General features: G+C 41.5%; 1 protein-coding gene across 1 annotated transcript; it reads left to right on the top strand.

The window, feature by feature from the left end:
• Positions 1-21,651, top strand: LOC102745885 (uncharacterized). The gene is made up of 6 exons (XM_081801596.1): positions 1-1,867; positions 3,492-3,648; positions 3,791-3,855; positions 14,343-14,469; positions 15,265-15,360; positions 16,523-21,651. Exons 2-6 carry the CDS (start codon positions 3,546-3,548, stop codon positions 18,082-18,084), a joined length of 1,953 nt encoding a protein of 650 aa, XP_081657722.1. The 5' UTR covers positions 1-1,867; positions 3,492-3,545; the 3' UTR covers positions 18,085-21,651.
• Positions 21,652-26,699: the final 5,048 nt, after the last annotated feature.

Raw genomic sequence — 26,699 nt, 5'->3', positions numbered from 1 at the left:
CACACCCGCCTCTCTGCTGTATCTGGAACTCACTAGGCATGCTTCCACATGATAGTCCCTCTGCCAGGAACACTTTTCTCCCAGATACCCATGTACCCAAGTGGTTTGTCTCCTCACTTTTTTTTTTTAAGATTTATTTATTTGAGAAAGAAAGCATGAATGGGGGGAGAGGGACAGAGAGAATCTCAAGCAGACTCTAGAGCCCATGACCCTGAGATCATGACCTGAGCTGAAACCAAGAGTCGGATGCTTAACTGACTGAGCCACCCAGGTGCCCCATGGAGCTAGTTTCTTTTTAATCAACTTAATGCCATATAACTTAGATACAATAAAATGGGATGTGATGGAATGTGGCATATAAATCTGTGTACCTACCACCCCAATTAAGACAGGGAACATTTTTAACATCCTAAGAGGTTCCTTTATGCCTCTCTCTAGTCAATTTCTAGTTTTTCTCACTTCGAGCAACCACTGGCCTGATTTCTGTCATCATAGAACTTGCTTTAGAACTTCACAGATTGGGGCGCCTGGGTGGCTCAGTCGTTAAGCGTCTGCCTTCAGCTCAGGTCATGATCCCAGGGTCCTGGGATCGAGCCCTGCATCGGGCTCTCTGCTCTGCCGGGAAGCCAGCTTCTCCCTCTCCCACTCCCCCTGCTTGTGTTCCCTCTCTCGCTATGTCTCTCTCTGTCAAATAAATAAAATCTTTAAAAAAAAAAAAAAAACTTCACAGATTGTGTGTCAACTATACTTCAATTAAAAAGAAAAAAATAAAAAAAGAGGGGCGCCTGGGTGGTTCAGTCGGTTAAGCAGCTGCCTTTGGCTCAGGTCATGACCCCAGAGTCCTGGGATCGAGCTCCGCATCGGGCTCCCTGCTCAGCAGGAAGCCTGCTTCTCCCTCTCCCTCTGCCTGCCACTCCCCCTGCTTGTGCTCGCTCGCTGTCAAATAAATAATAAAATCTTAAAAAAAAGAAAGAAAACAAAATTCATGAAATTCAACCATATTATATGTACCATTTTTCATCTGGCTTTTTAAAAATTTTCATTGAACTAAATGTCTCCGAGATTCTTCCATATCACGTGTGTATTAGCAGTTTATTCATTTTTATTGCTCTGTGTTACTCCTTGTATGAACATACCACTGTTTGTATATTCGTTCACCTGCCAGTGTGCATTTGAGTAACTTCTAGTTTTTAGCTTTTATGAGTAAAGCTGCTGTGGTCATTTGTGTACAAGCCTTTCTGTGGACATATATTTTATTTCTCTTGGGCAAACAGCTAGTAGTGGAACGGCTGGTGGCTCATATGACAGGTATATATTTAACTTTGTAAAAAAACTCTGAAACTTCCAAAGTTGCTGATCCATTTTACATTCCCACTAACAATGTGCAAGAGTTGTGTTTGCTCCAGATCTTTGCCAACATTTGGTATTGTCAGTCTTTTTAATCTTAGCCCTTCTAATGGTATGGTGCTGACTCACGATGTCTTTCATTTGGATTTTCCCAATGGCTATGATGGTGAGCATATTTTCATATGCTTTTCATCATTTTTATATCTCATTTTATGAAGGACTAAGTCCCTTGCCCATTTTTTACTGGGTTGGTTGATCTCTTGTTTTTGAGCTATAAGAACTCTTTCTATATTCTAGATATAAGACCTTATCATGTATGTGTTATATGTGTATATGCTTATGTTACCATGTATGTGTTCTGTATTGCTATATTTGTATGTCTATATGTATTATGTCTGCATTACCATATATATAGGGCTTGCTGTCTGTGGCTTGCTGTCTCAAGGATCCCCAGGGCCACCGTCAGGCTTGATGTTCCACTAGAAGGGCTCTCACAGGACTCAGAAGTTACTGTCTCATGGTTAGTGCCTATTACACCAAAAGAATGCACAGTAAAATCAGCACAAGGAAAGGTGCATGGGGCAAAGTCTAGAAGAAACCATGCACAACCTTCCACATGTCCCCTCCCAGTGGAGTGGCAAGGCATGTACCTAATTTCCCGGGCAGTAATGTGTAACATGTGCAAAGTGTCACCAACCATGGAAACTTACCCAAGTCTAGGTGTCCAGTGTTTTTTTTACCAGAGGTCAGCCATGTAGGCATATGGTGCTGCATGGCTGACCTCAGTTACTAAAGCTCCAGACCCCCAGACGGGAAGTAGGTGTTCACCATGAATCACACTGTTAGTGTAAGCTATCTGGACAATCTGGCACAGGGTGGCTCAAGGCCTCAGGCTTGCAAAAACACTCTTCTCATCCAACAGAACATTCTAGGAACTCAGTGCCCAGGAGCTATCCAGGGGCCAGTTCTGAAAATATGCCTTTCTTGGGAATGTGCAGGGCATGAGCAAACCAGGCATGTAGAGTTAACCCTTTCCTACATGCTTGCCTTTTTATTTTCTTAATGATGTCTTTTACAGAGCATTTTTTAATTTTGGTGAAGTCTAATTTACCAACTTTTAGTTAGTGATTTTTGTGTCCTAGTTATAAGAATTCTTTGCCCACCACAAGGTCACAGTGATTTCCTCCAGTAATTTCTTCTGTAGACTTTATATTTTTAGCTTTTCTCTTTACATCTACAATATAATTCAAATTAATTTCTTGTATATAGTGAAGTAGAGGGCAAGAGTAGTTTTTTCCCCTGACAGTTGTATCAGTAAGTATCCAACCAGGAGACAGAAACTGCACAGTGAGATGAACAGGGAAAATGTAGTATGAAGAATTTTAACTATGGCATGGGATTGGAGTATTAAGGTTAGTAAGAAATCAAGAGACTCTCACATCCTATGACCTTGCTTAGTTTATTCATTTTTAAAGGCATGTTATGGCTTCCTTAGGTTTTTCTATGGAGAAAATCATGTTGACTGCAAATACAGTTTTACTTCTTCCCTTTTACTATTTATGCTTTTTATTTAGGTTTTCATGTTTTATTTCACTGACTAGGACCTCAAGTACAAGGTAAAATAGAAATGGTGAGAACAGACATCCTTGCCTAGTTCCCAATATCAGGGTTAAAACATTGAATGTGTCATTATTTATTATGATGTGAGTTGTAGGTACTTTTTGTGGATGCCATTTATCAACTGAATAAGTTCATTACTGGTGTGCTGAGCATTTTAATCATGAAGTAGTGTAGAATTTTATCTAATGATTTTCTGCATCTATTAGGATATGATTTTCCCTTTCATTCTCTTAATTTGATCTTAATGTGATTAGTTACATAAAATTCCTAATCTTAAACCAGCATTTTTTTTTCTGGGATAAACTCCACTGGAAGATATACACACACCTGCACACTTAAATATACATATACTTTTGATTTGCTGATATGTGGTGAGGATTTTTGTATCTATGTTCCTGGTGTTGGTCTTTAATTGTCTTGTAATGATTTGTCAAGTTTGAATAGCAAGGTTGTGTTGGCCTCATGAAATGAGTTCGGAAGTATTCCCTTCTTTTCGATTTTCTGATGGACTTTGTGCCTTTAAGTGTTCGATAGCATTCATTCATCATTGAAAACCATCGGGGCCTGGAATTTTCTTTATGGGAGGAGCTGGTCCTGAGAGAGAAGCGATCTATGCTGTCAGTGCGTCAGATGTCAGAAAAGACAAGAAAGCCAAGGAAAAAGCCCCACTCTTTCTTCACAGTATGGAGCCCCAGGGGCACAAGTGATCGTGTCCTTTGTGCCCCTGTTGCGGTGCCAGGGGACAGGTGAGTGGTCCTCTCTGGACAGTTCTGAGCCCACAGGAGCAGGCACTCACGTGTCCTCTCTCTCTCTCTCTCTGCAGCTTTTCCTGGAAAAGAGGACATGGCCAAGGCACAGGTGACACTGAGGACTTTGCTTTCTGTGCAGGTGGGAGTCAGGGAGGGTGTGTTTATTCTTTCTGACCTTTGCATGTTTATTTATTGGGGTCATAATGTTTATTTAAAGCCCACTTCTGTGAATTTTTTAAGTGATTAAATTTTTAAATAAGTAATACATGCACATAATTGAGAATTCAAACATACAAAAGGGTGAACAGCAAGTCTTCTACTTCTGCCCCCAGCCCCTCAGTTGTCCTCTGCAGACAACCTCCTGTGTATTCTTTTTTTTTTTTTTTAAGATTTTATTTATTTATTTATTTTGAGAAAGAGAATGAAAGACAGAGAGCATGAGAGGGAGGAGGGTCAGAGGGAGAAGCAGACTCCCTGCCGAGCAGGGAGCCCGATGCGGGACTCGATCCCGGGACTCCAGGATCATGACCTGAGCCGAAGGCAGTCGCTTAACCAACTGAGCCACCCAGGCGCCCTCCTGTGTATTCTTTTAGGGATAATTTATACATATGCAACCGTCTGAATTTGTATCCTTCACCCATTTCTTTTTCACCCAAGTGGTAGAATGCTACACACACAGGTTATCACTTTGCTTTTTTCTATTGTGGCAAGATATGTATAACATAAAATTTGCCATTTTAACCATTTTTTAGCATACACTCCATTGTGAATTACATTCACAGTATTGTACACTTGTCACCAATTATCACGACCCAGTTACCATCAAGCCAAACAGAAACTATATAAACTAAGAAATAGGGGCGCCTGGGTGGCTCAGTCTGTTAAGTGTCCAACTCTTGGTTTTGGCTCAGGTCATGATCTCAGGGTCATGGGATCGAGCCCTGCATTGGGCTCTGCGTTTAGCATGGAGTCTGCTTGAGATTCTTTAGCTCTCCCTCTCCCTCTGCCCCTCCGCCTGCTCCTCTATATAAATAAATAAATAAATAAATAAATAAATAAATAAATAAATAAATAAATAAAAATCTTTTAAAAAATAAATAAACTAAGAGATAATTCCTCACTCTTAACATATATGTTGTAGCATGTATCAGACTTTAACTCCTTTTTATGGTGGGATAATATTTCATTGTATGCATATCCCCCATTTGTTTATCCAGTCATCTGTTAATGGACACTTGGACTGTTTCCACTTGTTAGCTCTTATGAAAATGGTGTTGTGAACATTGGTGTACAGGTATCTATCAGAGTCCCTGTTTTTCATTCTTTGAGGCATATACCTAAGAGTGGAATTGTTGGGGTATATGGTAGTGCCATGTTTAACTTTTTGAGGAAATCACCAGACTGTTTTCTACAACAACTGTACCATTATACATTCCCACCAGCTGTGCATAAATGTGTCAGTTTCTCCATGTCTCACCAACACTTGGTATTTTCCGTTGCTTTTGTTACAACCATCCTGGTAGATGTGAAGTAAAATTTCATTATGGTTTTGATGTGTATTTCCCTAATAACAAATGATGTTGAGCATCTTTTCATGTATTTATTGGCTGTATGTATACATGTACATATACATATATATATTCTTTGGAGAAATGTCTATTTAAGTCTTTTGTCATTTCTATTTTTATTTAAAGATTTTATTTATTTGAGAGAGAGGGAGCATGAGCAGGGGGAGGGGCAGAGGGAGAGATAGAATCCCAAGCAGACTCCACGCTGAGGACCCTGAGATCATGACCTGAGTCGAAATCAAGAGTCAGATGCTTAACCAACTGAGCCACTCAGGTGCTCCTGTCCATTTTTATGTTGTTTTTTTGTTTTTTGTTTTTTGTTTTTTTTTGGTGGTTGTTAATTTGTATGTGTTCTTTATATATTGTGGATATTAAGCACTTACTAGATATATGATTTGCAAATATTTTCTCCCATTCTGTGGATTGCCATTTTGCTCTCCTGATAGTATCCTTTGATGAACAAAACTTTTAAGTTTTGGTGAAGTCCAATTTATTTATTTTTTTAAATTTTATTTCCTGTGCTTCTGATGTTATATTTAAGGAACCATTTGTCAGATCCACAGTCATGAAGATTTGCCTTTATGTTTTTTCTGAATTTTATCATTTTCACTCTTAAATTTATGTCTTTCATTTGCTTTATGTTAATATTTATGTATGGTGTAAGGTAAGGGTCTATATTCATTCTTTTGCACATGGATATCCAGTTTATCCTGCACTGCCTATTGCTCCATTGAATAGTCTTGGCACCTTTCTCAAAAATCAATTGGCCAGAAAGGTGAGAGTTTATTTCTGGGCTCTCAGTGCCATTCCATTGGTCTAAATGTCTGTCCTTATGCCAGTACCACACTGTTTTGATCCCTATAGTTGTGCAGTACTTTTCTAAATCAGGAAGTGTGAGTCCTCCAACTTTGTTTTTCTTTTTCAAGGTTGTTTTAGCTATTCTGGTTTCCTTGAAATTCTGTATGAATTTTAGGATAGGTTTTTCCATTTTTGCAAAAACACCATGGGGATTTGATAGGGATTGCATTGAATCTTATATTGCTTTGGGTAATATAGACATCTTAGTGATATTAAATCTTCCAGTCCATGAGAACAGGATGTCTTTCCATTTCTTTTGGTCTTCTTTAATTTCTTTCAACAGTGCTTTGTAGTTTTCAGTGTACAAGTCTTACACCTCCTTGGTTAAATTTATTCCTAAGTATTTATTCCTTGATGCTATTTTAAATGGAATCATGTTAATTTCTTTTTGGTATTTTTCATTAGTGGTATGTTGAAATACAACCAATTTTTCTTTTTTAGAAAGTTAACTTATTTAGGGGCACTTAGATAGCTGTCGGTTAAGCAGCCAACTCTTGATTTCGGCTCAGGTCATGATCTCAGGGTCTTGGGATTGAGCCCGGCACCAGGCTCCAGGCTCAGCCGGGAGTCTGCTTGAAGATTCTCTCCCTCTCCCTCTGTCCCTCCCCACCCCCGCCCACACTCGCATGCATGTATGTATGCTCACTCTCTCTCTCAAATAAATTTTAAAAATTTAAAAAAAGAAAGCTAATTTAGTTAAACTAAAACAAAACAAACAAACAAAAAATAGTTCACCCATTTCTCCCACTCCTCACTCCCCCACCTCTGGCAACCACTGACCTATTCTGTGTATCTCTGAGCTTGGTGTTGTTTGTTTGTTTGTTTATTTATTTATTTATTTATTTTCCACATATGAGACAGATATTTGGTATTTGTCTCTGCCAGACTTATTTCACCTACCATAATTCCCTCAAGGTCCATCCATTTTGTCACAAATGGCATTGTGTGGGGATGGCTGAGTAATATTCCGTTGTATGTGTACACCACACCTTTATCCATTCACCTATTAATGGACACTTGTATTGCTTACATATCTTGGCTACTGTAAATAATGCTGCAGTGGACACAGGGGTATGGATATCTTTTTGAGCTAGTGTTTTTGTTTTCTTTGTATAACTACCCAGAAGTGGGATCGCTGGATCCTATGGTAGTTCTCCTTTTAGGTTTCTGAGGACCCTCCATACTGTTTTCCACAGAGGCTGCACCAATTTACATTCCCACCAACAGTGTGTGAGGGTTTCCCTTTTTACTACATCCTCGCCCACACTCGTTATTTCTAGTCTTTCTGATAATAGCCATTCTAACAGGTGTGAGGTGATATCTCCTTGTGGTTTTGATTTGCATTTCCCTGATGATTAATGATGTAGAGCATCTTTTCATGTGTCTGTTGGCCATCTGTATGTTTTTGGAAAAATGTCTACTCAGATCATCTACCCATGTTTTAATCTGATTATTTGTTTGTTTTTTTTACTATTGAATTGTAGGAGTTCTTTAATATATTTTGGATTAATGCCCCTTATCAAATATATATTTGCAAATATTTTCTCCCATTCAGTAGGTTGCCTTTTTATTTTGTTGATGGTTTCCTTTGCTATACAGAAGCTCTTTACTTTGATGTAGTCCCACCTGTTTATTTTTGCTTTTGTAGTTTTTGCTTTTGGTGTCAGATTCAAATGTTTTCTTGTAGGAGTTTTAGGGTTTCAGGTGTTAATTCAAGTCTTTAATCCATTTTAAGTTAATTTTTGTGTATGATGTAAGATAGTGGTCCTATTTCATTCTTTTTGTGTGGCTGTCCAATTTTCCCAGCACCGTTTATTAAAGACTGTCCTTTCCCCCATTGTATTTTCTTGGTTACTCTGTCATAAATTAATTGACCACATATGCATGGGCTTATTTCTGTGCTCTCTATTCTGTTCCACTGATCTTTGTGTCTGTTTTTATGCCGATACCATACTGTTTTAATTACTGTAGCTTTGTAATATAGTTTGAAATCAAGGAATACGATGCCTCCAGCCTTGTTCTTTCTCAGTATTGCTTTGGCTATTTGGGGTCTTTTATGGTGTCATAGAAATTTTAGGATTGGTCTATTTCTGTGAAAACAGAATTGTCACATTGTAATTTTGGTAGGGATTGCATTGAATCTGTATATTGCTTTGGGTAATATGGACATTTTAACAATATTAATTCTTCCAGTCTATGAGCACAAAATATCTTTCCTTTTATTTGTGTCTTCTTTAATTTCTTTCCTTAATGTCTTGTAGTTTTCAATACACATATCTTTCACCTTGTTGGTTAAATGGATTCCTAGATGTTTTATTCTTTTTGATGTAATTGTACATGGGCTTGTTTTCTTAATTTCTCTTTCTGATAGTACATTATTAGTGTATAGAAACACAAGAGATTTTTTTGTGTTGATCGTGCATCTTTACGGAATTTGTTTATTAATTCTAACAGTTTTTTTGATGGCATCCTCAGGGTTTTCTATATATAATATCATGTCGTTTACAAATAGCAACAGTTTTATTCCTTCTATTCCAATTTGGATGCCTTTTATTTCTTTTTCTTGCCCAGTTTTTCTGGCTAGGACTTCCAGTACTGTGTTGAATAAAGTGGCAAGAATGGGCATCCTTCTCTTGTTCCTGATCTTAGAGGAAAGGCTCTCAGCTTTTCACCATTAAGTATGGTGTTCCCTCTATACCAATGTGTTGAGAATTTGTATCATGAACAGATGTTGAATTTTGTCACATGCTTTTTCTGCACCTGAAATATAACCAGTTTTTCGGTGTTAATTTTATATCCTAAAACTTTGGTGAGTTTTTTTTATGGAATCATTAGGGGTTTCTACATATCAGATCATGTCACCTGCAGATGGTTTACTTCTTCCTTTCCAATTTGGATACATTTTATTTCTTTTTCTTGCCTAATTGCTTTTTCTAGAACTTGTAGTAGTATGTTGAATAGAAATGGCAAGAGTGGCATTCTTGTCTTATTCCTCATCTTGGAGGATAAAGCTTTCAGACTTTTACCATTAAGTATGATGTTAGCTGTTGGTTTTTTTACATATGGCCTTTACCATGTTGAGGAAGTTCCCTTCTATTCCTAGTTGTGTTTTCATCATGAAAGGGTGATAGATTTTGTCACATCCTTTCTCTGAATCAATTAAGATTTCATGTAATTTTCTTCCTTCATTCCATTAATGTGGTGTGTTATGTGGATTGGATTTTTTGTATGTTGAGCCACCCTTACATTCCTGGGATTAATCCCACTTAGTCATGTTGTATAGCCCTTGTAACATGCTGCTGAATTTGATTTTCTAGCACTTTATTGAGGGTTTTTGTATATTTATTCATAAGGGATGTTGATCTGTACCTTTCTTATAGTTTCTTTGTCTGGTTCAGTATCAGGGTAAATCTAGCCTCAAAGATTGAGTTAGGAAGTGTTGCCTTCTATTCAATTTTTGGAAGAACTTGTGTTAATTCTTCTTCAAGTGTTTGGTAGAATTCACCAGTGAGGCCATCTGATCCTGGGCTTTTCTTTGTTGGGAGATTTTTGATTACTGATTCAATTTCCTTCCCTGTTATTCAGATTTTTTAATTTTTTCTTGAATGAGTTTTAGTAGTTTGGGTGTTTCTAGAAATTTGTTCGTTCATCTGGGCTATCCAATTTGTTGCATACAAGTGACTTCAGCACTATCTATTGAATAATTTGCCCTCCAGATATTTGTAATATCACCTTTATGATATTAAATTAGTAAATATACAAGAACCAGGTTTGGAGGTTATCTGTTCAGCCAGTCATTTATTTTTAAATGAAAGCAGTTTTTGAACTGAAGCAAAGGTAATTTAATAATTTTAGCTTTGTAAAATTCTTTTGGCTTGATTTTCCTCCCAGATAAATTTTTGTGTCTTTTTTTAGCAAGGTAAAAAATTTCATTTTGCATTTTAGTTAATTTTATCATAAATTTGCAAAGAATGTATGCCATTTTAGTAATCAGTCTTCTTATGTCTCAGTAAAGTTTTATAGTTTTTTCCTGAAAGACATTTTATCCAGGATTTTTATTTGTTCTCAGCTGGAAGATCACTTTTGGATACTCAATCAGTCAATTACTGGAAACTAAAGTCTAGCAAAGTTTTTAATCTTTGCCAATTTAACAGTAAAGGGAAAAAAAGTTACTCCTTTAATTTCCATTTCAAATTTTCATTAGTGTGTTTGAACATCTTTTCATATATTTTTTTCTTTTTTTAAAGATTATTTATTTTAGGGACGCCTGGGTGGCTCAGTCGGTTAAGCATCTGCCTTTGGCTCAGGTCATGATCCCAGGTCCTGGGATCGAGTCCCGCATCGGGCTCCTTCCACAGCGGGGAGCCTGCTTCTCCCTCTGCTTGCTGCTCCCCCTGCTTGCTCTCTCTCTATCTCTGACAAAAAAAATAAGGGAAATCTTTAAGAGAAAGAGAGAGAGAGAGAAAGAAAGAAGAAAGAAAAAGAAAGAAAGAAAGAAAAGAAAGAAAAAGAAAATTTATTTTAGAGAGACAGTGTATGAGCAGGGGGAGGGGCAAAGGGAGAGAAAGAGAGAGAATCCTCAAGCAGACTCCCCACTCAGCATGGGGCTCAATTCCAGGACCCTGAGATCATGATGTGAGCTGAAATCAAGAATTATCCACTTAACTGACTGAGCCATCCAGGCACACACATCTTTTCATGTATTTTTTAACCATTTGAATTTCCTCTGTGAATCACTCATATCTTATGTCCATTTTCTCTTATTTGTTTTATTCTTATTGATTTATAAGAACTTTTTACATAGAAGATTATCAATCCTTTGAAAATAATAGATATTGCAAATTCCTTTTCCCAGTTAGTTGGGAAAATTCAAACTTGTTTAGGTTGTACAGAAAATCTGATTTCTTTGTTTTCAAGTGTGCCTCTGGTTTTAGAATGGATCCTGGCCTTGGTGTCAGCCCTCCCCAAGGTTATTCTTTTCAATCCATATGACTATTGTGACTATCATAGCTTTAAAAACTAATATATTTTGTCCTTAAGAATGGTGTGAAGAGGGTGCCTGGGTGGCTCAGTCAGTTAAGTGTCTGACTCCTGATTTCAACTCAGGTCATGATCTCAGGGTTGTGAGATCGAGTCCCGTGTCAGGCTCCAGGCTCAGCATGCTCAGCTTAAGATTCTCTCTCTCCCTCTCCCTCTGCCCCTCCCCCACCACACGTGCACACACACTCTCTCAAGAAAAAAAAAAAAAAAAAAGAATGGTATAAGGTGGGTATCTTCTTTTTATTTTTTCCAGGTGATTAGCCAGTTGTCCAGTACCATTTTTGAATGATCCATCTCCTCTTGCTGCCTAAAAAGGCCATGTTTGTGTCTAAATTGGCATCTATTTCCAGGCCATCTAGGCTGCCTGGTTTCATAAATATAATGTTGTTTTAATAATCATAGTTTTGGACCAATGCCTAATTGGGCAAGTTTCCCTCATTTGGCTTCTTCTATTAAAAACAAAAAGCAAACGATAACAACAACAAAAAAATCTTGGTTTGTTCCCATTTAAATCTTTTTTTTCACATTTAGTATTTTAGTTTTTTCACATTTATTCCTGGTCGCCATTATGAATATTCTCCAGACGAGCCTATCATCAAATATTTAGAAAAATATATGTTCAACAAAATATTTTTCATTATATTACCCAATTACTGAAAGTTTCTGTTCTTTCATTCCATTTTTTCTTTTTTTTTAGATTTTATTTATTTGAGAGAGAGAATGAGAGAGAGAGAGCACATGAGAGGGGGGAGGGTCAGAGGGAGTCATTCCATTTTTTCTTAATGAAAAATCAACACACAAATATACAATGTCCCTCTCCCTCTGTGATCTTTCCTTAAGACTTTATTCTTCAAGAACATGGTTAAGGAAGTGACCACTACCTTTAAAAGTGCCTTTCTATTTTAGATACTGAACTTCTGAAAGGAATTATCAAGAACATAAGACAGTTTCTTATCATATGTGTCTTACATATTTAACCAGAAGCAAAGAATCAGTTTACAGCCAAACCAAGTATCTGTGTCTACATTTAAATCTTTAGATGGATTTATTAACTTTCAAAGCCTGCTGCCCACATGGGTCAGGATTTTGTTTGAAGAACAGGTGGTTTTTTGTAATACATAATGTTGCATACTCATTCTTTCCTGACTCATTCTTATTAATTAAAATCATTTAAAACTATTAATAGGCACTTGCAGCTTTTTACTTTCCAAAAAATCAGGTTGTAAAATTTTATTATAAATTAAAAGTATCTTTAATTTAATTTAAATTAAAATTCTCAAGTTGATTATCTGCAAAAATTTAAAGGCTTCGGTATTTAGTTTCTCATTACTGGGATTACATTTCAGCTTGTACTTGTTGGATGAACTAAACCAGATGAAGGAGAACGTGGTGTTTACTCAGCCATTGTCTGACTAGACTGGGGAGACATGTTCTCAGCTGGTGAACAGGCTGCTTTAGTCCTTTTGCCATCTTGAATTTTGGGATTGTGTGGGTGTCTCCTTCAGTGACTGGGGCTCTGAAGTAGCTGCTACCCTGGTCGGATCTCTCAGGCTTTGTCCTCTCACGGCTTTGGTGAGGATGCCCTACAATGATGTGACTCAGCCTTCACAGGTCTGGTCCCCTGGTCTCTGCTGCCCTGGGCCATGGGCGACATCAGTGGATCTTCTTTGGTGAGGCGGCTCCATTCATGGCAAGGTGGGCACCACCACTTGTAGAATCTCTGTCTCATGGAGAAGAGAGTCCCCACTGCCCACGGGGTCTCCAGCTGTGGTGACGAACCCACTATTACCTGGAGAATTTCTGCCCATGGGGTCTCCACCTCTGTGGGGGAGGGCATGTCCTCAGTGATGGAAATGACACTGTTCCACCCAACTTCACCCTTGACTTCCTTTTCTCCTCTCACTCTGTTCTGACAACTCATGTATTCAGACCTGAAAGCTCACATTGGGAGTTTGGGACAAAAAGTGGTCCTGAGGTCCCAGGAGAGGATGAGCCTAGGGAGACCTCAAGGGGGGGCGGTTGGTGCAGAGGACTGTGGACCCCAGTCATTTAAGGAGGAGAAAGATGGGGAGGACCCAGGGGTCTGAGCAGGAAGGGCCAGGAGAGTGTGCTGCATGTGGGTGGAAGAATAAGGAAGACACACACCATTGAGATGCAGAGCCACCAAGAAGCTGTCCCTCAGCGTCGGTCTGCACATCACAGCACCTAGTTCTCTGTTGTTTGTGCTGCCCTGACCAGCCTTGCTTCTGGTAACTCTTTTGTCCTGTTCCATATAACTTAATAGATATACTTCCTTTTTATCCATCTCTTCATCCTAAAAACAACATCCCTCTCCCTCCTCCTTCAAATACAGTCTCTACCCTGGAATTTGTAGGAATCTTCTTCTTGCTCTTCTTTATGGTCTTACCACATACACCCCTAAACAATAGACTGTTCAAATGCACATGTTTGATCTCTGTTCATCTGCCAGGGCTGCCTTAACAAAATACCACCAACTGCATGGCTGAAACAACAGAAATTCATTTCCTCACAGTTCTAGAGGCAGGAGGTCCAAGATAAAGGTGCCATCAGGTGAAAGGTCTCCTCCTGGCTTGTAGAGGGCCACGTTCTCTCTGTGTCCTCACATGGCTTTTCCTCTATGTACATGCACTCCCGGTGTCTCTTCCTCTTCTTACAAGGACCCGTCAGATTAGGACCCCACCCTTATGGCCTCATTTAACCTGAACTGTCTCTTTAAAGGCCATATCTACAAATATAGTCACATTGTGGGTTGGGGCTTCAACATATGACGGGTGGGGAAGGAGCACAATTCAGTCTGTTACCCTGAATAAATGCATATTCCTTGGATTCTGGATTCAATGACAGTTTGCTTCTTTGCCCTTGACATCACCCCAGGGAGTCTCATAACTGTCTGTAGCTGTCATTACTCTTCTGGAATTTCTTACTGCACAGACGAGAACTTCCAGGAGAATATCAGAGTAGCAGATTCAGTGTTGGTGTCTTGTTCTTGCTTGAACCAGATGCATTAATGTCTTGTGTTCAGCACAATATAAGCCAGTTTCTTTGTATATACCTTCCCCTGCCTGCCGGGATGCTGCCGTCTGTGATGTGCTGTGCATGGCATTCCCACTGCCTAACGCTGCCTCTGGTAATGTCTCAGGACCCAGTGACATTCCAGGACGTGGCTGTAGAGTTCACCCAGGAAGAGTGGGAGCACCTGGGCACTGCTCAGAGGGCACTGTACCGAGAGGTCATGCTGGAGAACTACAGGAGCCTGGCCTCCCTGGGTAAGAGTCACCCTGGGCCCACCATGGCAGCACCCTGGGAGGGGCAGGGGACACAGGTGCCATCTGCTCAGGTTCTGCTTAGCTGATGGGAAGAGGGGAGATGTTAAGTAATTTAACTTGGCAAGTGATTATTTTTATGTTAAATAAACACAGATGTAATAGATTATAATGAAAATATGCATGATTTTTTTTTTAAAGATTTTATTTATTTATTTGACAGAGAGAGACATAGCGAGAGAGGGAACACAAGCAGGGGGAGAAGGAGGGGAGAAGCAGGCTTCCCCACGGAGCAGGGAGCCCGATGTGGGGCTCGATCCCAGAACCCCGGGATCACGACCTGAGCCGAAGGCAGACGCTTAACGACTGAGCCACCCAGGTGCCCCGAAAATATGCATGATTTTAAAAGATGCAACAGAGACTGGGAAGGGGTTTTAGACTCTGAGAGGCACAGTCCACTAACAGTCCTTGAAGGCCTGTGTGTACCTACCCTGCCAATATGAGTTGGTGAATGAGGAGTCTGCTTTCTCTTCTCTATCCAAACCGTGAGTCCCAAGGCCCTGAGGTCTCTGACCCATGGGGCCATATTTTGATGTTCAGAGGACACAGACTCAGGGTGTTTCCACTGCTAGTCCTCTGCGTGGTAGGGAGCAGGAGGCTGAGGCTGCCCCCACCCCCACCCCGGGGTCACCCATCATTCATGCTGCAAAGGTCCTGGAGTCAGGGAAATAGGGGCAAGGCCCTGGGCACATGCTTGTCACTGTCCCAACATTTGCACCTCTTGTCTTTTCTGAGCAGGGTGCCAGGATTTCAAGCCTGATGTGATCTCCCGGCTGGAGCAAGGTGGATCGGCATGGATGGCATGGAGGGACATCCCTAGGGACCCCTCTCCAGGTGAAGGGATGGGAATGAGGCCTGGGAGCTCATGCACAAGGCTGTCTAGGAAGCCAGTAGTTTCTAGAAGCACAGGCCATAGGAGAAATCCCAGGGGAAATCAGGACTGCCTCGAGAATAATCCCTGCACAGAAACTCCTGTTCCTCTCCTGCCTGAGTTCTGCTCCTGCAGGGAATATACTGCCCACGTGGGCCCCTCCCCACCCCCCCAGTACTGTGCTGGCTTTCTTCTTCCCTCCTCTCCGGTGTGCCCCTCCCCCCGTGCTGCCAGGCATTCTGCCCTCTCTAGAGAAGCCCCTCAGTGGGCAAGGATGCCACTTTCACCTCCTTCTCTTTCCTGTCATCTGTTTGATCACCATTCCTTCCCTCTGAATCTACCTTGAATGTTAGGTAAGTCTACTAGGAGTGGTCCAGTAACCACGTCCACTCCCTGCCAGCATCCACAGCGTGGATTTCTGCTTCCTGCTGCATTCAGCCTCAGCAGGACTTTCCGTAATCACTCTCCACCTCACTCAACTCCTCTGTTTCTTGTCTTCTCACACCCCCTCAACTGTATTGGATTCCGCATAAGTCCTTTATGCCCACTTGCTAACTCTGACCCCCCTACTCAAGTCAACAGTGACCATGCATTGCCTCTGATAGCAGCAGGAAAAAGGGTGGTGTGGGACCATCCTTACAGACCTGGTGAATTGGTGTTTCAGGGAAGTTAACTGTGGCAGCTTACAAAATGGGCAAATAGGGAGAAGAGGTTGGAGGCTGAGAGATTAGTGGTGATATTTCACAGTGCCCCAGGCACATAGTGACATTGGGTTATACCCTGATCTGCTTTTCTTCTGCGGGTCTTATTCCAGTGATTCCCGTCATTACTGCCCCCTTGTCCATTCTCAGTCCCCGTTTTTACCCTTCAGTCATTCCAGAAAGGCAGTCCTCATTTGTGTCACTTAGCAGCACCCCTATAACCACTTGTGTGTCCCTTTCTTCCTTGCTCCTGTGCACAGTGGCTCTTGGCTTCCATGACATTTGAAATCAGTCAAAGCACCGTACCTCTGTTTGGGGAGTCAAAGAATAAAAGTAATAGGAACATATTATATGTAGCTTCAACTAGCTCACACTTTTTGTCTCTCTAAATGGTCAAATATCCTCCATTTTCTATTTCTTTCAGACCAAGAGACAAGATCTAGAATTGCAAAGTCAAATCTGAAGCAAGTAATTTCTGAAGAATTTTCCCAGGGTATGATAATCAACAAAGGTAAAAGGAATGGAATCCTTTACTTCACCAGAGAAGTCCCAGAATATCTTAGCTGTTTAGAACGCCATCCAGGGCAGATGGCATTTACCCATAAGAAAATCCTGACTCAGGAGAACATTCATGAAGATAATGGATTTGAGTTTAAGCAGCAATCAAACTTTGTTACTCAAAGCACAAGTCCTTCAGGGAAAACAATGTGTAAAGATGACTGTTACAGCAGGGGCTTTTCACATAACCTAGATCTAAGTAATCATCAGAGAATCTACACAAGTGAAAAGCCATACAAATGTGACCAATGTGGGAAATACTTCGGCTGTGGTTTGGATCTCACTCAACACCAGAGTACTCATACTGGAGTTAACCCATACCTTATTAGATATCAGAAATTTGGTGCTAGAGAAAAGCCCTTCAAATGCAGAAATTGTGGCAAATCTTTTAGCAGGGGGACACACCTTATACAACATGAAAGATGTCACACCGGGGAGCGACCATTTGAGTGTACTGTATGTGGGAAGTCATTCAGCTGGGACTCATCCCTTATTCTACATCAGAGAACTCATACTGGAGAAAAACGCTATGAGTGCAGTGAATGTGGGAAGGCCTTCAGCCAAAGCACATGCCTCACACAACATCAGAGGATTCATACAGGCGAGAAACCTTATGAATGTAATCAGTGTGGGAAGGCCTTTAGCCAAAGTTCACATCTAACTCTGCATCAGAAAACTCATACTGGGGAGAAACCCTATGAATGTAATCAGTGTGGCAAAGCCTTTATTCAGAGCATTCAGCTTACTCTGCATCTAAGAACTCATTCTGGAGAAAAACCTTATGAATGTACCGAATGCGGTAAAACCTATAGTCATAGCTCATCCCTAATGCAACACAAGAGGATTCATACTGGAGAAAAACCCTTTGAATGTAAAGAATGTGGGAAAGCCTTTACCCAGAGCATTCAGCTTACTTTACATCTGAGAACACATACTGGAGAGAAACCCTATGAATGTACCGAATGTGGCAAAGCCTATAGTCATAGGTCATCCCTTATTCAACATAAGAGGATCCATACTGGAGAAAAACCCTTTGAATGTAATGAATGTGGGAAAGCTTTCCGATGGAACACACATCTTACTCAACACCAGAGAATTCATACTGGAGAGAAACCTTACAAATGCAAAAAATGTGACAAATCTTTCAGCAGAAGTACACACCTTAATCAACATCAGAGAATTCATACTGAAGAGAAACCCTACAAGTGTAACGAGTGTGGGAAAACCTTTGGTCAGAGTGCATATCTGACTCAACACCAGAGGATGCATACTGGAGAAAAACCCTATCAGTGTGAGGAATGTGGAAAGGCCTTCACTGTAAATGCATACCTTGCTCAACATCAAAGGATTCATAAGAGAAAGAAACCTTTATTATGTGCCAATCACAAAGAAATTCTGACTGGAAAGAAGTCCAACAAATGGATCTAATGTGGGAAATATTTCAGCATAAACACAGGCATTCCTCAACATGAAAAAATTAATAAAAGAGAGAACTCCTATAAATATAACTGTGGAAAATATTTCACTTCTAGCATGCCATGAATGCTAGAATACTAATATGCTCATCATAAAACTAAAAAGGTGGAAAATATGTGAAATGTTTTAATGTAATATGACCTCTTACTGTAAGTTAAAGGAAATATACTGAGGGGAACCTTATAAATAACGTCTTTAAAACCACAAAGTCGCACATGAAAGTTAAATCTTTTTATCTATCATGCTGAATTTCTAGAAAGGGTGTAGGAGTAATGTGTCTTGAATCTATAAATGATGTTCTATATAAGGAGGCTCACACTTCAAATCTGATGTCTCACTTTATATATACAGAGCTTTAAATACCGTAGATCAAGGGACAGCAAACTGTGGTGCATGGGACAAATCCAGCCTGCACCTGTTGTTACAAATAAAATTTTATTGGAACACAGTCACATCTATTTGTTTGTATAAACAACCAAAATTTATTGTCTCACAGTTTGGGAGGCTGATGTCCAAGATCAAGGTGCTGGCAGGTTTAGTTTCTTCTGAGTCTCCTCTCCTTGGCTTCTTGCTGTGTTCTTCCATGACCTTTCCTCTGTGCACTCATCCTTGGTGTCTCTTCCTCTTCTTATAAAGACACCAGTCATTTCAGATTATGGTCCCATCTTTATGACCTCATTTGACTATAATCACCTCTTTAAAGGCCCTGTCTTTAGTCACATTGAGGTTCAGGGATTTGTTTTAATTTGTTCAGGTTGCTGCAACAGATATTCTGTAGGCTGGGTGGCTCATAAACAAATTTATTTCTCAGTTCTGGAGGCTGAAAAGTCTAAGATCAAAGTGTTAGCAGATTCAGTGTTTGGTGAGAGCCTACTTCCAAGTTCATAGATGGCCATCTTTTTGTTGGGCCCTCACATGGTAGGAAAGGTGAGGCATCTCTCTGGGGTCTCTTTTATAAGGGTACTAATCCTATTCATGAGAGCTTTACCTTCATGACCTAATCAGCTCTCAAAGCCCCCCCGCTCCTTCCTAGTACCATTACTTTTGAGGTCAGGATTTCAACATGAATTTTGGTGGGACACAAATCTGATATCATACACATATGATGAAGTCCATAGCAGGCTTCTACATATGTTATTTGGAGGGAACACAACTCAGTCCATAACAAGCCTGTGAAGCCTAAAATACTCTCTAGCCCTTTACAGAATAAATTTCCTGAACTTGAGGGTATAGATAACCAACATATATGTCAACATTCTACATTGGAAACAGATTTCTAAAAAAAAAAGTAAATTAGAGCAACATAATAGTCATAAATTGTACCATACAGAGAACCTACCTGTTTTGTAATTGAATTATTTTGCAAAAATTAGAGAAGGGATATTTTTTTCTGGAAAATAGAAGTCAGAGGTGTTTCTTTGAATTCTGTGACTTCTCCGATTCATAATTTTTGTAGCAAACACTGTTCAGATCACCTCCTATTTATCCCATTGGTGAGGGTGGGATCCTCCACCCTACATAATACAAGATAGCTAAATGCATGACACCTGACACTGGCCTGATGACTGACAGAAGTTTATTAGTCACATATGATCCCAGCACATGGAAGGACACTGCACACTACACCACACAAACACCCCGTGTGGTTGCACTCAGGAGCAGAGTGAACCAGTAGGAACACTGGGAAGAAGTTTGTAGTAGTAAGAGAGTGAGGTATTCCCTGTTTTCCACCAGAGAATGTGATTGGCTTGTGTGAATAATTCATGGGCTAGGAGGGTGAGGATGGAACACTGAGCCAGGTGATAGGGAAACTACCTGGATTGGGAGCCTTTCCTGTTGGGCAGTGGGCATATTGGCAAGAGCAGGGTAATCCACAGTTAGGTGTTGGAGGCCCTGTGAGGCTCAAAGATGTCCAGGCAATGGTGAAATTTCAATTTTTACACATAGCATTAGAAACCAGGTCTGTTTGGGGAAGTTTGCAGTCTTCTGCTACCAATCTAATTTGCCTTACTAGGAGCAAACCCTCATGATACCAACTTTTTCACATAACTTTTTCAACTTTATGCTTCTTCCAAATGACCCCAACTTTTCTTGGTCCTTTGCTTTCCTGAAAGTTAAAATTTTAGAGTGAGCTTGTCCATTTCTGTCCATATAAACTGTATTATTTTGTCAAATGCATTTTCTGTATCTATTGAGGATACTTTTTTCTCCTTTACTATTTAATTGGGCTAATTACAATGATTGATTTTGAAATATTAAGCCAACTTTTCATTCCTTGAATAAACTCCACTTGATTGTGACATATTATCCTTTCTAAAGTATTGCTGGATTGGATTTGCTATTTTAAGACTTTGACTTCTGTGTTCTTGCATTGTTGTTCTGTAATTTTCTTTCCTTGTAATGTCCTTGTCAGGTTTTGGCATGAGGATTATTTAAGCCTCTGAAAATGACCTAGGAAGTGTTCCCTCCCCTTTTATTTTAGAAAACATTTTCTGAAAAACTGGTATAATTTCTTCCTTAAACATTTAGTGGAATTCACCACTTGAGTCTGAAATTTTATTTCTAAGGAAGTTTTAAATTACAGTTTTAGAGGGTTTTTGTTTTTGTTTTTAGTTATAGGGCTATTCATATTTTTTTTCTTTGTCAGATTTGGCAAATTCCATTTTTCAAGGAATTGTCAATTTTATCTAAGTTGTCAAATTTTTGGCAATTTGTTGCTAAATTTGTTAATACCACTCCCTTATCCTTTTAATGCCAAGAGTATAGGTATCTCTCCTCTTTCACTCTTTCACGTTTTACAGGGGTTTACCAGTTCTAATCATCTTTTCACATATTCCACTTTGGCTTTGTTGGTTTTCATTGTTCATCTGTTTTCTATTTCATTGATTTCTGCTCTTAGGTTTTTTTTCTTTCTTTCTTTGGGTTCTTTGTTGTTGTTGTTATTTTTAGTTACTAGCTTAAATTATGTTTTGTTTGAAGATTTTATTTATTTATTTATTTGAGAGAAAGCAAGTGCATGTGTGCATGTAGGGGGATGGGCAGAGGGGGAGAGAGAGGGACAAGCAGACTCCATACTGAGCGCAGAGCCCAAATCTCATGACCCTGAAATCATGACCTGAGCCAAAATCAAAAGTCAGACGCTTAACCAACTGAGCCACCCAGGCAATCCTTAAATTATGTTTCTTAACCATTTTTTTCTCTTCTAATATATGAGTTTCCTCTAAGTACTATTTTAGCAGGATCTCATGAATTTCGAAATGTATTTTTATTATAATTTATTTAAAAATTTTATTTCCCTTGTGATTTCTTCTTTGCTAGGTGGTTGTGTTATTTAATTTCTAAGTATTTGGGGATACTTTAGTTGTATTTTTTGCTTTTGATATCTATTTTAATTCCATGGTGATCTAAGAACAGACTCTGTATGATTTCAATTATTTTGAGATTATTAAACTTGTCTAGCAGGAAAGCATTAGTCTCTCTTTTTCTTTTTAAGATTTTATTTATTTGTCAGAGAGAGAGAGAGAGAAAGCGCACAAGCAGTGGGGGAGTGGCAGGCAGAGGGAGAAGCAGGCTCCCCGCTGAGCAAGGAGCCCCATGCAGGACTCGATCCCAGGACCCTGGGATCATGACCTGAGCCGAAGGCAGCTGCTTAACTAACTGAGCCACCCAAGCATCCCAAGCATTAGTCTATCTTGATGTATGTTCCATATTAATTTGAAAGGAATGTGTATCCTGCCATTGTTGGGGATGGTGCTCTATACATGTCAATTAGGTCAAGTTGATTAACAGTACTGTTTAATTCTCTGAATTCTTATATTTTTGGCCCACCTGTTTTATCAGTTACTAAGAGAATTGTTCAAATCTCCTTGAAATGTTTGCAGACTTGTCTATTTCTTCTTTTATGTCAATTTTTATTTAATGTATTTTGAAACTATATTATCAGGTATATAAACATTTAGGATTATGTCTTCAGGAAGAACTCACTTTCTTATCATCATTGAATGTCCTTCTTAATATCTGGTAATATTCCGGGGCACCTGGGTGGCTCAGTCGTTAAGTGTCTGCCTTCGGCTCAGGTCATGATCCCAGGGTCCTGGGATTGAGCCCCACATCGGGCTCCCTGCTCCATGGGGAGCCTGCTTCTCCCTCTCCCACTCCCCCCTGCTTGTGTTCCCTCTCTCGCTGTGTCTCTCTCTGTCAAATAAATAAAATCTTTTTAAAAAAAAATATCTGGTAATATTCCTTATCCTTAGGTCTACTTTGTCTGATATCAGTAGCCACTCCAGCTTTCTTGTGGTGATTGTGTTTCACAAGATATCTTTCTTTCATTTTTTTCCTTTCTATTTCTCTGTGCCTTTATAACTAGAGGGTATCTTTTATAAAGAGCATATAGTTGTATCTTTTTTTTAATGCAGTATGATAATCTCTGCATTTTAAAAAAGATTTTATTTTTAAGTAATCTCTACACTCAACATGGGGCTCAAACTCACAACCCCAAGATCGTGTTGACCACTCCACTGACGGAGCCAGCCAGGCATCTCAATGATCTCTGCCTTTTATTTATTTTATTTTTTTAATAATTTTTAAAAAGATTTTATTTGTCCTATCACCGCCTGCCTGCTGCCCCCACCGCCACTGTGACCCTCTGACGTCACTGTCACTGCCGGAGGTAATCACTGTGCCGGTGCTCTGAGAATTGTAGGTGGTGATAGGCATTGCTGAGGCATGATCCTGGGGCCTGCCCTCTTCTACTTGTAGGTCCCGGTGGAGCCCCCTGGCAGCCGCCCACACTGGGGGCTGAGCACTGAGCTGCGGGGCTACTCTGGTGGTTGGGCAGTGCGGGGACACCGAGGGGGGACCCTGGCCAGGAGCCCCTCTTGGGAGCCTGTCTGCGTGTCAACCACCATGACTGACCACCCCCCCTCCCAGGGTTCAAACAGGGCTGCTGCCATGGCCCCCTGAAGTTACTGGTGCATCCCGGACTCCGTCACCATGTGCCAGTTCTCTTAGAATTAATGTAGGGGGTGGTAGGCCACGGCTGCCCGTGATCCTGGGGCCTCTGCCGTGCATAAGTCCCCAATGGGAGCTGCAAGCACTGCTGAAGGAGCCCCGGGCTGCTGGGCTACTCTGGTGGGTGGGTGGCACAGGGACACCGAGGTGCAGGACCCTGGCCGAGAACATCTCTTGGCAGCCCCTCCACCCCGGGATTGGCCCCGATTGACACCCTCCTACCTTTGCTCACAAATTCCCAGCCCCCTGGAGCTGAGGCCAGACACCTCCCAGTGCCCTTAGCCCATTCCCCATCATAGTCATCAATGTCCGTTTTCTGGCCCAATGACTCATTGAGGCCATTTCCTACAATACTACCTTCCTGCCTCCAAACCATTGCCAGCCACTTCGTGGCTCCCTCGGGTCATTACTGCGACTTCCTAGGCTGCTGGAGCCTTCTCTGGTCACATCCCAGCACCTGCCCTACCCCAGGGACACTACCGGCCTCTTCTGGACCTTTCAGACATAAGAGCATGGACCTTGGCAGTGTAGGGCCCACTCCTCTGGGAAGGAGGGATATGGAGTTTCAGGCTGCTGTCCTTGATTCCAATAGCTTCTGTGCCCCTCCACCGGAATCCCATATGTATGGCCCCAAGAGGGCTCACCCCAAGATATCTAAAGCTGAGAAAAAATAGAGATTTCATGGTCCTCAAAGAGTCAGTGGGGTGCTCTCTAGGTACTTCTCTCTAGGAAAGGAGCTTTAAAAAGCTATTTTATTTCCAGGAAGATGAAAGATGGTGAGCAAGCATTTGAAACCCTGTCTCTGGAACATCAAGCTTGGACAACGACACCATAGAAATACACTTCTGGAGGGACAAAGGGGTTCTTGCATGGAAAAATGAAACCCAGTTTTGTTTTCCTGGAGTGTTTTTCAGATCAGTGTGGGGAGGTTACTGGGAGGCCAGTTTTAGCTTGCTGGAAGGAGAAAGTTAACACTATGAGCTGCCTGTGTCTCAGGAGGGAGTAATCCAGAGACTGGGTAATTTTGAAAGAGTGCAAGAGATAAGTATTAGAGTAAAGCATGCCAGGGTCCCTTATGACTGTGAAATTCCATGATACTTCATCATCTGTTCTCTTGGATTTGAAAACCACTTGTTAAAAGCCCATTTTGTTGGAGAAAGAGGGAAGATGGTGGAGGAGTAGGGGACCCTATTTCAACCGGTCCCCTGAATTTAGCTGGACATCTACCAAACCATTCTGAACACCCAAGAAATCAGCCTGAGATGTAAGAATATATATCTGCACACCTACAAGCAGAAAATAACCAGCGGTCTCGAGGTATGAAGGACTTTGTACTCTGTACATTCCCTCAAACCCTCCCCAACAGAATGACTAAGAGGAGGAACCCCCAACAAAGAAAAGAATCAGAGACTATGGTGTCTGCCACAGACTTAATGGATATGGATATAAGCAAGACGTCAGAGATAGACTTCAGAGTAACAATTATGAAGTCGATATCAAGGCTTGAGAAAAATAATAGCGACACTATAGAATCTCTAAGGGCAGAAATGAGATCTAATCAGGCCAAACTTTAAAATGCTATGAATGGAGCAGCCCAGGGGAGACTTGGAAAATGCATCTGGGCCACTGCCGCCAGAAAGGGGGCAGACTCGCCACGGGATGCGCCCCAGCAGAAGCGGACATGAATGGAAAATTCCCCGCAGACACCAGCAAGCCCTGGTGGCCTGGCCGGCCGTGGGGCATGGGCTTCCCACAGCGGCACACCTGCGGTGCCTGGGCTTCCGGGAGGACTTAGACAAATTTCGGCGGGCAGGGACCGTACAACCGAGACCAGGCGAGTACTCTGACAACAACCACCAATGAACCATTTTTCTTCTATCATTTCAAGGGGAGGTCTCTCTGAAGCATACAAAGAAAGCTCAGGACAAAAAGGGGGTGACTGACACACACCCGCAGAAAGGTGCAAACCGAATCCATCTCTGCACGTACCACGATGACGTCCAAAGACAACAAACGGGGGGGCTGGGGGGGGACGTGGGGGAGGCATGGAATGGGGAGGAAGGGAGTTGAAATAGCCATTCAGTCAATAAATCCAGTTCTGGGCGGGAGGGGAATGCTATGAATGAAATGCAGTCTAAACCGGATACTCTGACTACCAGGGTAAATGAGGCAGAAGAACGAATTAGTGAGCTAGAAGATTAGATGATAGAAAAGGAAACCGAGGAGGCCTGGGAAAAACAGCCTAAAGCCCAAGAGATCAGACTGAGAAAAATTAATGATGCCATGAAACTTTCCCATCTCAGAATTATTAGTATCCCTGAGTGAGTGGAGAGAGAAAGAGGTCTAGAAGATATATTTGACCAGATCGTAGCTGAGAACATCCCTAATCTGGGGAAGGAAACACACATTCACGTCCAAGAGGCAGAGAAGACCCCTCCCAAAATCAATGTGAGCAGATCAACGCCACAACATGTAATAGTACACCTCGCAAAATGTAGATCCAAGGAAACAATCCTGAAAGCACCCGGGGGGAAGAGATTTCTTATGTACAGAGGGAGGAACATCTGAATAACATCAGAACTGTCCACAGAGACCTGGCAGGCCAGAAAGGGCTGGCAAGACATACTCAGGGTGGGGAGGGGAGATGGTGGAGGAGTAGGGGACCCTATGTCTACTGGTCCCCGGAATTGAGCTGGATATCTACCAGACCACTCTGAGCACCCACGAAACCAGCCTGAGATGTAAGAAGATCTGGATCTTTACAAGCAGAATATTGCAGGCAGTTGGTTTTGAGGTATGAAGCAGGGAGCCCTGATTCCGTGGGCAGATATAGGAGGATAAACAGCAGCGGGAGGGTGCCTGGCCGTGGGGATCTTACACCGCCGGTGAGTGACAGCCTTGCATGCTGCAGATGGGCACAAACTCGCAGATCAGTAATGGCAGTGAAAGGACTCTAGGGCAGCCCCTGGGGTGGAAACCCTGAGCGGTGGGGTCACGTGCGTGAACTGGGAGCGGCTGGCGGTTTTAGAAGCATAAAGGGTAGAGATGTGCCCCGACCGGGAGGCAGGCCTGGGGGCGCTTTGGAGGGGTGCACAACCCAGGACGCTGCAGTTTATAGCAGCATGGACAAAAATGGAGATGGTGTGGCCTGGAGAGCTCACTGAAGAATAGACTGCAGTCTCTCTGCTCTGAGGCAGAGGGTTGGAAATGGTCTCTTCTGTCTGACTCACGGAAGAGACGCGGAAAGCCGCCAGGGAAAGCCGCCAGAGAACAAAGGCCCCAAAAACTGATTCCCGCTGAGCCCATCCCCCACCACAGGGGCACAGGGCAACTCCGCCCGAACAGGGTTGCCTGAGTAACAGCGTGGCAGGCCCCTCCTGCAGAAGACAGGCTGGGAAAACAAGAGGCCAGCAACCCTAAGTTCCCAAGAAAACAGGTGCATCTTGCTTGGGTTGTGGTCAATAATTTGGACTCTATACATTCCGTCAAACACCCATCAACAGAATGACTAGGAGGAGGAGCCCCCAAAATAGAAAAGACTCAGAGATTATGACTTA

Source organism: Leptonychotes weddellii, chromosome 13 (genome assembly GCF_054177405.1).
Source record: "Leptonychotes weddellii isolate Sample4059 chromosome 13, ASM5417740v2, whole genome shotgun sequence".
In the NCBI taxonomy this organism is placed as follows: domain Eukaryota; kingdom Metazoa; phylum Chordata; class Mammalia; order Carnivora; family Phocidae; genus Leptonychotes; species Leptonychotes weddellii.
Note: the sequence above shows the minus strand (reverse complement) of the source record. Positions and strands in the feature narration are given on the sequence as shown.